An 11042-nucleotide genomic window follows, 5' to 3' on the forward strand; every position below is an offset into this window, starting at 1 on the left:
TTTATTATCGCGAGAACAATGGCTTCCACTTTAAAATTGCAACTTTTCAGGAATAGAAAGCCTGCAGTTTCTATAAGCTGGATTGGCAATCGATGATGTCACAAGACGATGGGTTTCTGACCTGCCCACAGCCCTCCTCTGAAAAAAAAAAGAAAACATTTTTTTTGAGTGAGGACCAATTATATGAACATAGGTTGAAAAGTGGTGGAGTGCCCCTTTAAGTAAAATATGTTTCCACCACTGCTGTACAGCGATGTTGCAGCATTTTGTCCGATTATTACAAAGAGACTATATAGGTGTGTGGCTGGCAGTTACTGGTAACGCTCGGCGGGGCAGCTGCTCTGTACGCCAACGCCCACGGAACCGCCAGTCTGATGCAGAACATCCCCTCCTCCCCCTGCCCAGAAGAGAGCCACAAAACAACACTTTAGGACGGGGTGGTGCAATTACCAGTCATCTGTGGTTCTCCTGAGATGAGTAAGACCCAAGCAGAGAAAAATAGCTGCATGTGGCTCTGTGTGTGCGTGTGTGTGTGTGTGTGTGTGTGTGTGTGTGTGTGTGTGTGTGTGTGTGTGTGTGTGTGTGTGTGTGTGTGTGTGTGTGTGTGTGTGTGCGTGCGTGCGTGCGTGCGTGCGTGCGTGCGTGCGTGCGTGCGTGCGTGCGTGCGTGCGTGCGCGCGCGTGTGCGTGCGCGTGTGCGTGCGCGTGTGCCATGAGTCTTAGGACTGCGGGTGAACATGTTTTTTTGTGCTGGTGGGTGGTGAACGAGGGCACAGATCAACAAGGATTCCTCTCAACCTGTTGACAGATACAACCATCCAGCTGGAGGATAACCTTTTTGGGGAGAGCTGCATGGTCCCATATTCCCGAAAATGCATCATAGCCATCATCCAGCGATGCTGTGCATTGCGTGAATTCCTTTTGCACAAGCACTGTGTGGCCTATATGTTTGGATAGCATGCTCAAGTTGTGTGTATTAAATGAAAGGGAGATTGGGGAATCAATTTTCAGGTTTCCATTTGTACTCTGACAAACAAAATAGTGATTAGGACTTGAATTTAGTCTGTGCCCTACAATTCTGCTTTACTGTAATTGGACCCACTATTTGGGCCCATACGTCAAGGATTACCATTCTTCTGTGCTCTCTCTCGCTCTCTATACTGTCTCTCACCTCTACGGTATGTTCCCTTACAGTAAGTGCCTTCATCACAGCTTTCCTGTCTATCTCTCCTACGGTGTCTCCCTCTCTCTGCTTTCCTACCGTCTGTCTACTCTACGCTGTCTCCCTCTCAGCTTTCTGTCTACCTTCCCTTCCCTTATCACTCAATGAAACTGGTGTCTTGAATGAGACTCTGTTTCAAGCCACGTGGGATCTCGAGGCCTTTGAGTTCCAGCAACACCAAGAATTAATATTAATATTACGTAAGACATGAAACTTTGTCACTTTGAAGGATTTGAAATGTCTTCTGATGTCACAGAGGTATTGAGAACATTAACGGCACGTTAAAGATACTCAGACGCTGCACTCCATCGGTGACTCGCGAGACTCTTGTGATGTTAAACGCTTCCCATGTATCAGAGACGCAAGTGAAGGAGATAAGCAGGGTGGAGGAGGAGGTGGAGGAGAGGGAAAACGACATGCTTTTCACTCGTCTGATTCACTGACGGCAAGCACTCGCTCTGTAGGTGACACCGTTGGTTTGAGGCGCACAGATACATAGTCTATATCCAGGTTTTTCATGTCATGCCTGTGAAAGAAACATGTCCTTGGCGTATCTGTTACGCTTAAGGAGGGAAATGTTCTATTTATACACCCAGCCAAAACAGGGTTTTTGAAGTGAAAGCCCTACGGAGAGAGGAGTAAAATAAATGAATAAGAATAAACAAAGTCACACTGATATGCTGCTATCACTGCTAAACATCTGCTATTTTAACATGACAGACTATAGACATCTTAATGCATAATCTATAATGTGGAAGTTCTATGCACTGAATAAGGAGCCAGGATTTCAAATGTGCATTTCTACATGAAATCTTCTGCTTTGGGCTGGTATAAAATACATTTAATATTAAACTATGATGGTCATATTATCCATTATGTCCATACTGCCACATACTGTATGTACTGTAGCCTAGCTATTTTACCCCATTAGGCTTTTATGCTTATCTCTCTCTCACAGACTTTGACAACAATCCATTACCGTGCATTCGTATACTCTCTATCTTGCTGATGTGTAATTCCAGCCTCTGATCTGGCAATTAATATACTGTCGGTCTTGTCCTACACAAGTCTGCATTGCAGACACATGCTTTAGTGTGTGAGTAAGCATACCGATACGTGCACATCTGTGTGTGTGCGTGCGTGTGTGTAAAAGTGGGTATATCTATCTATTCAAGTGTGGCGGAAACGTATGTACATGAAAATAACTTATGGACGGATTATATTCTAATACAGACATATCACAAGGCATATAGAAAAGAGCAAATGGCTAATCCCCTTGCTAAGCCATGTGCACATGTGCCAATGCTATAAATGTGTCGTCCAGCAACAGCAAAGTAATTAAGGCCAAGCAACCACGACCACCCAGTTTCCAAATGAAAGTCCCTCATAGGCAACATGGGAACCGAAAGCCAGTCCCAACAATGGCACACACACAATGCTTCGCGATGCGAGGCGTTGTGTGCTTGTAGATCGTCTATTTTCATTATTTTAAATCATTTTTTAAATGATACAAAACGAATGGTTTTGGACATACACGTTTCCACATGAAAACGACTATACTCTTTCGTCATGGCAGCAGTTTACGGCCCATATTCACATAGCTATATTTAGATGTACTGTATGGTCTCTGTCTGCAGGAGAGGATATTGGCCTGCTGCGTGAGAGTGGGCGGATATCGATGCGTGCGAAACAGTCCCCCCCCCCCCCCACCACCACCACTTCCTGGTGCGAACTAAACCAAAACTGGAGCACTGAGAAGATGAGATGGATGACGGCTCCCCAGAGTTAGAGAGGCATGGTGTCCAGTTATATTTCAATGGATCTCAAAAGTGGGACCCAGGAACCTACATGGGTCCTAGATGGGGTTTCCAGGGGCTCCCCCCTCCCCCAGGCCCAGCTAAATTAGTTAATATAGCATTAAAGGAGAAGTTCACCCCCCAAATTACTTAGTTTCTATCGATCACTCACCCCATGCAGACTTGAATTGGATATGTTTTAGTTCTTGTCGCATTCCTAGGCCAATCATGAGGAGACTCTTTGGGCTCTATTTTGATTGTCTTCAGTACCAGCTCTTAGGCCTTAAAGGAGTAGTTCACCCCCAAAATGACTTTTTTTCTATTGATTATTCACGCCATGGAGACTAGAGTTCAATAATTTTTTTTGGTTTTTGTCACATTCCTAAGACAAAAATGTGATAACAATAAATGTACCCCCATTCATTCCGGATGGTGACCCGTTTCGATACGATGGGGGTAAATTTACTCGAATCAATTTTTGTCTTAGGAATGTGACAAAAAACAAAAAATATTATTGAACTCTACTCTCCATGGCATGACTAATCAATAGAAAAAAAGTCATTTTGGGGGTGAACTACTCCTTTAAGACCTAGAGGCGTGGTAAATGCTGTTTGGCCAGTTAAAACAGACAATCAAAATAGAGCCCTTTGTGTCTTCATAGGGTTGTATTAGGAATGTGACAAAAAACTAAAAATATCCAAGTCTCCATACATGGGGTGAGTAGCCAATCTACAAGCTCAAAACGCTGTGATGTGACACGCTGTGAGCTTGCAGGTTGGCTATTCTTTTACTATTCTGAAATATTTTGAAAATGTATATAATTTTGAAACATTTCAACACAACTCTTCTCTTATGGGGGTCCCTGGCCCAACCAACATAGATGGGGGTCCCCTGCCAAATCAGTTTCGGGGTCTTGAAATGAAAATGCTAACTGGTTAACTGTGTTTTGGTGCACTCTCCAACCACACCAGAGCTGCTGGTTTCGATTCATACACTCTGCAGATGTTCTGTGGCCAGAGATGAAAAGAGGCTATGGGTGGGTGGGTGGCGGTGGTGGGTGCCGCGTCGGAAAAGCTGAGCGATCTCCCGGGCCACCATCTGGCCTGACCGGGCCTCGACTGTCTGTGGCAGTGACCATCTCTTCTGCACCTCCTCTCTCTCCGCCATCCTCTCCGTCCTGCCAGCCTGACATATGGCCTCTTCTGATGAAACCCGCCGCAAACGCACGGAGGAGGAGGAGGAAGACGCACAAAAGGCAACGTGGTGGATGAGGAGGGAGGGAAGGAAGGAAGGAAGGGGAAGGGAGCTAAAGATGGAGACAGAGAGAGTAAAGGGAAAAGGTTTCAAGGAAGGGAGGGGGGATGTCATCAGTCTATGAATGCACAGATTGTGCGTGCGTGTGTTCGTATGTGCGTGCATGTCACGCATAACTAGAGAACCGTGCATCAATCGGAGGAGACACATGGTTGTCTGTGCTCTAAGACCAACTGTAGGAGTACCAGTAAGACTCCCTAATCGGGAGATAAGCGACCGTTGGTCGCTTATCTCCACAAATATCACAACCTCCACCTCTCACGTCATACGGGTAGCCATAGTTACACCTGGAATGTTGAATCTCCATATATGGAGATAACCTACGCATCACACAAAGTCTGACCTCACCAGCCCATACTTGGGCATGGACGACTTATATCTCCATATACGGAGATGGCCATATATGGAGATACGATGACATCACAGAGTCCACAGCTGATGATGTGGCGTGATGTCATACAATACACAAACAAGCCCTATATAAAGGGGCAATTCTCACCAGGGAAGAGAGCATTGCCTGGAATGTTGAATCTCCATATATGGAGATAACCTACGCATCACACAAAGTCTGACCTCACCAGCCCATACTTGGGCATGGACGACTTATATCTCCATATACGGAGATGGCCATATATGGAGATACGATGACATCACAGAGTCCACAGCTGATGATGTGGCGTGATGTCATACAATAAACAAACAAGCCCTATATACTGATGCGATACGATGACATCACAGAGTCCACAGCTGATGATGTGGCGTGATGTCATACAATAAACAAACAAGCCCTATATACTGATGCGGAGATATGAGCAGGGCAAAGGTGTGACGTGTGACGTGTGACCGACCGACCGACCGACCGACCGACCGACCGACCGACCGACGGACGGCCGGTGGAGGTTTTCATAGTAAACTGCTCCCTGACGGTCGCAATCAGGAGAAAGAAAGAAAGAAAGAAAGAAAGAAAGAACATCCAGCTCTATGGTACAGACAGCAGATACAGTATGCTAGCCTGGGTGACTCACTACACCGTCCCCCCTATACTGTAGCACGGTAATCCATTCCCAGCATGGCTGGCGAACAGATATGTCACCTCTGACCCTGTCTCCAGTCACACATCCCTTCACATCAAATCACCCCTTTCCATCACTCGTCCTCAAAGACCCCCACGACCCCCCCGGCATAGCGCATCAACCAGGATCCCGCGGTACAGGCGGAGAGTTTCGTCCTTGAAAGGTTGGAGTTGGGGAAGTGATGCATCCTTCCCCGGAAAACTGTTTCACCTACATGGACAATGTGGGTGTGAACAATAGCTGGTTAACTCCACCTCTCACCACAGATTAACCGCCATCTGTCAGTTATGCGTGATTTGGGAGTGGTTGGCAAACCCCGCCCCTATACAGCAGAGTGGCTGTAGTCTATCCACAAGTTTCCGCAGGAGTTTACTGGAGACTATCCGGACCAAACTTCCGGGTTTAACAGCAGACATACAAGCTCACGTCGCGTCGCAGATGCAACCTGTTGAGAGCTTGTAAATCGGCGCCGGAAGATCGATGCAAACGTTTGCGCGATGCACTATGGGGCGTAGGAAACTCGTGGATATAACTGTTAAAATATGTTAATAGTTTGGCGCGTGAGAAAAGGACAACCAAGGACAAATTACTCTATTGTCTATTGCTGTGTTAAGTGGAGCCAGATCCGATTTCGAGTCATTTTGATATAGCACTTCGATAGCAAAACAGTGGAAGTATTAATTCCATAATGCGGATCATGTACTCAGCAAAACAACTAGCCTACTTGAACCGTACAGATGAAACAAACAGATCTATGAGTTCACACCATTACATGTGTTTTGTCTTGTGAGACTTGCGATGCATTGTGAGCTTGTAGCTGTGACCTTGTAGATCGGCTTTAGTGTAGAGCGAAAACTGGAGGGGGCCGAGGCTAGTATAGTGCCCTTGGGAATTCGGTCAACTAACTATAGAGTAGTGGTTACAAACAGTGAAAACACATTAAATCAAAACTTAAAACAAGGCGTGCCGATGAGCAAGGCGCTATGTGAGCAAGTGCCCACGCAGATTGGTGCTGTTCGGGTTGCATACCCATAGGCAGAGTAGAGTAAGTGTTCTGTCCTCATCAATGTGGGTCACAAAAGACATACGTTGACCATGGGTAAATTTAGGATGGCTTGCCAGTGGGAACTGGGAAGAATGAATTGGTGTGAAATACACTTACGACAACAACTATGATGTGACGCATTTCTTTGTTTATTTGACTATTTATTTGCCTATCGTCGCAGGGACGCAGGCATCCAGGCATCCATGGCGTTTCCCTCCCTTCCCTTTGCTCTCCTCCTGGCTTATAATTAATTCATACATATAGAGAGCAGAGAGCATTATGACGTTTCCCACTGCCCCCCAACCCCCACCAAAACCCCATTATCCCCGTCGTTCTATTGAGAGAAAACATGTCTTTATGGGAATGGGGGTGGGGGTGGGGCTGGGGATGGTGAAGTGGACCACTTTCATCATGAAGTCAATATTTTCACAGATCACCGGGTACGAAGGGGGGTGGGGGGTGGATGACAGTCGACAGCCACCAATTGCTATTGAATATGTAAATATCCAATTTATTATTTGTTATCTTTATAATTATTTCCACTTTTTCTCGACTCTAACCTTCTTCATCTCTTTCCCCCTTTAGTGTACAGTGTGTGTCTAATTTTGTAATTAATGCATTGATTGGGGGATGGATGACAGACGCCAGTTGCTTTTAAATAAATATCCAATTTATTATTCTTTATCTTTATAATTATTTCCACTTTTTTCCCGACTCTAACCTTCTTCATCTCTTCCCCTTTTAGCAGAGTACAGTGTGTGCCTAATTGTTTAATTAATGCATTGATTTCCTCGTCATATCAAGTGATTAGACAAATCTTCATTCATTGATTATGAGTGCATTACTCTCACAATATTTTGCATTCATAGTTGTGTTCCTTTCACTGCATTTACAACTGATTTCCATTATTTAGTACTTAGTGGGTAGATTTTGATAGGGTATTTGCTTGTTTGTTTAATAAAATAATGTATTTGATTAAGAAGTTGTCAATATTTTTGACAGTGAACAGAACACATCCCTGTCTCACAAATAATTATTGTTTTATAAAGTACATGTCCTTTGGATACAGTATTGACATGTTTATTATTACAATTATTATCATCTAACCAGATATATCTGTGACAGGTGTGTTGGTGGAGCATAGACATATACCACTGCAACAGCCACCATGTGGGCCACAACTGCCTGCCAGTTATAATAACTGTAAAAAAAAATAAGAAAATGTTTCACATGCCTTAAACCAGGGGTCTTCACCGTTTTCAGGCCAAGGACCCCTTAGTTGAAAGATTCCATATAGTTTTTGACAACACAATCGTCAGTGTATTTTGGATTCATGTCAATTTGTGTTTTCTGATAATTTACCCACTTGAACCGTCAATACTTAATAAACTTGACCTTTCACTCTGTACTTAGTCTGCTCTTTTCCCCTCCCCCTACACCAAACCCTGACCTGAAACATGAAAGAGCTCTTGTTTGAAAAGGATTATCACTGTCTGACTGCAGATCAAATGTTTTAAGCAACTAAATATATGTTTTTGAGGATGAAGATCCCAGCGAGGTACAAGATCAGAGAGCAACTACTGGCTGAGCCCACAATCTTCACAGCTTCGCCCAGGATGACTTCGGGGTACAAGCTTGTAGATCTGCTATTTTCACTAAATTTGAAATAAGGCTTAAGTGGCTAATTAATACTTCTTGAGAAATGTTTTAGTACAAAATTACAACGTATACTGTAACTAGAAAGGTGCAATTCTGGGAAATTGCAAGTGTGGTTGTGCTGAAGCGCGTCGTGAGGAATCCACAGGGAAATGATTTCGATTTTACCATTTATATTATATAGTATGATGTCATGTGAAGCATGAACACAGTGTGTGAAGCATGACCAACGCTTCACTGTTACATTTGTGCAAATGTTTACAAAAAGCAGGTTCAATATGCAGGCAAAATATTCTCGGTCCAAGAACAATAGTGTGTTGCCTAATAGCAACCACACTATATGTCTTTGAAGTATAGCGGAGGGAAAGTCTCCAAGAGTCTAAAAAATTCAAATACTCAAGTACAGATACTAAAAAACATGGTCATCATGACATCATTAATATGGTGTCATAAGTATGATGTCAGTCTTGCCCAAATATGAAATTGGAGGCATATATAAAATTAAGCATTATAAATTGGAAACAGATAACTAAACGGAAATTTAGAAAGTTATTTTTGCGATTGGGTTTAAATAATTATTGTCTTTCACAAACATAGATCAACATAGCTGTCTGTCAAATACGGATCAGGACTTGAGATTGGAGTGTGACCTCCTTCCAGAACCATGCGTTTCTACCCGCGCTGGCGGATGTCCTCCCTGAAGAGGCTTTTTCTCTTGGGATCGACTCTGTGCATAATTGCAGTGGTCTTTCTCCTGAGGCTTACGGACCGAGAGCAGACCGAAATCAAAGGCTGCCCCCATGGGTTCTACAGCCAGGACGAGCTGAAGCCCGCGCTGGAGAGGCCACCGCAGGACCCCCAGAGGCCTGGGGCCGGCGGCGAGGCTTTCCACAAGGAACACGTGACCCCGGAGGAGATGACGGCGAAAGAACAAGGCATGACCAGACACTGCTTCAACCAGTTCGCCAGCGACAGCATCTCCCTGAGCCGCAGCCTTGGCGATGACACCCGGGCTCCGGAGTGTGTGGCGCAAAAGTTCTGTTATCCTTTACCCACCACCAGCGTGATTATTGTCTTTCACAACGAGGCCTGGTCCACCCTCCTCAGGACGGTCTTCAGTGTTCTGCACACATCCCCTGCTACCTTGCTCAAAGAGATCATCCTGGTGGATGATGCAAGCGACGCCGAGCACCTCAAGAGGCCTTTGGAGGAGTTTGTGCGCCAGCTTAAGATCGTCCGTGTGGTGAGACAGCCAGAGAGGAAAGGTCTCATCACAGCCAGGCTGCTGGGGGCCAGTGTGGCCAGGGGTCAAGTCCTCACCTTCCTGGATTCACACTGTGAGTGTTTCCATGGCTGGCTGGAGCCCCTGCTGGCTCGTATTGTGGAAGAGCCCACTGCAGTGGTCAGTCCACATATCTCCACTATAGACCAAGACACATTCCAATTCAAAAAGCCTGAGGTCTCTGGCGATGTCTTCCGTGGCAACTTTGACTGGAGTCTGTCCTTTGGCTGGGAGTTGATCCCTGATGACAAGAAACCCAAGGATAAGACCTACCCTATCAAAACACCTACTTTCGCCGGTGGACTCTTCGCCATCTCCAAGAAGTATTTTGAGCAAATTGGAACCTATGACGACCAGATGGAGATCTGGGGTGGTGAGAATGTGGAGATGTCATTCAGGGTGTGGCAGTGTGGGGGTCAACTAGAGATCATTCCTTGTTCCGTGGTGGGCCATGTCTTCCGCTCCAAGAGCCCCCACACTTTCCCCAAGGGCACAGAGGTCACTCGCAACCAGGTGCGTCTGGCCGAGGTCTGGATGGATGACTATAAGAATATCTTCTACCGTCGTAACAATAATGCTGCCAAGATGGCCAGAGAGAAAGAGTTTGGCGACATCTCTGAACGTGTACAACTGAGAGAGAGATTGCAGTGCAATAACTTCGCCTGGTACCTCAACACAGTTTACCCAGAAGCCTTTGTTCCAGATCTTTCTGTTAAATTTGGAGCAATTAAGAACTCAGGATCCCAAACCTGCTTGGATGTGGGCGAGAAGAATGAGGGAGGCAAACCATTGATCATGTACCCGTGTCACAACATGGGAGGAAATCAGTACTTTGAATACACGTCTCACAAGGAGCTACGTCACAACATTGGGAAGCAGTTGTGTGTCCATGCGACACCCCAGCCGGAGCAGGTGAAGATCGAGCTCTGCCAGCAGAAGGGAATGGGTACCAGTGTGGCACCACAACAGGAGTGGGTCTTTACAGAGGAGCAGCTTCTGAAGAACCCCAGCAGTGGAAGATGTTTACAGCTGAAAGGAGGCCAGATTCAGATGGACAACTGTAATGTTGCTGACCCGAACCAGCACTGGTCCTTCAGCTGACCGCCCAGTCTGCCAAACCATGGACCAACAGCTCATTGTCCCCCTCAGTCACAGATCACTTTTACTGTATAACATTAGTCAGGCAGTCAATGGGACTTGCATTCTCCACATTTTGGCACAGATGGGATTATTAACTAGACTCTTTCAGAGCCAAGAAATGAGGAAGTGCAAGGCACTGTAACAATGTCATTTGGGCTGAATCCTTGCCAAAATATGCAGTCCGTTATGCTTGTGTGGATACACCCACTTATCATTTTACAACATACTATCTGCTAAGATGTGTTGGACAATGACCTTAAGGTCCAATGGTGTTCTTCAAGGCCGGGTCCGGGGACTACAAGGGTACAAATGGACCCTTACTGGTTTGTAACTCTGAGGGTGTACCTCTGTACATGTTAAATCAACACTAGATTTTACAGTGCGAGTGTTAATTGGTTCCCATTTAGAGATAACCCCTGTACACTCTTGGATTTATAGACCCGTAATTGTCCATTTGAACAGCTGGCGGTCCCTGGACTCGACATTGAGAACCACAAACCAGTGATGTAACAAAG

General features: G+C 45.4%; 1 protein-coding gene across 1 annotated transcript; it reads left to right on the top strand.

Moving 5' to 3' along the window:
- Positions 1 to 8769: 8769 nt before the first annotated feature.
- LOC308309003 (polypeptide N-acetylgalactosaminyltransferase 6-like) lies at positions 8770 to 10488 on the top strand (the record flags this gene model as incomplete). The annotated part of the gene is made up of 1 exon (XM_080754458.1): positions 8770 to 10488. One exon carries the CDS (start codon positions 8770 to 8772, stop codon positions 10486 to 10488), a length of 1719 nt encoding a protein of 572 aa, XP_080610584.1.
- Between the last annotated feature and the right edge of the window lie 554 nt (positions 10489 to 11042).

The sequence above is a fragment of the Nannobrachium achirus genome, assembly GCF_963921795.1.
Source record: "Nannobrachium achirus genome assembly, chromosome: 23".
NCBI classification, from domain to species: Eukaryota; Metazoa; Chordata; class Actinopteri; order Myctophiformes; family Myctophidae; genus Nannobrachium; species Nannobrachium achirus.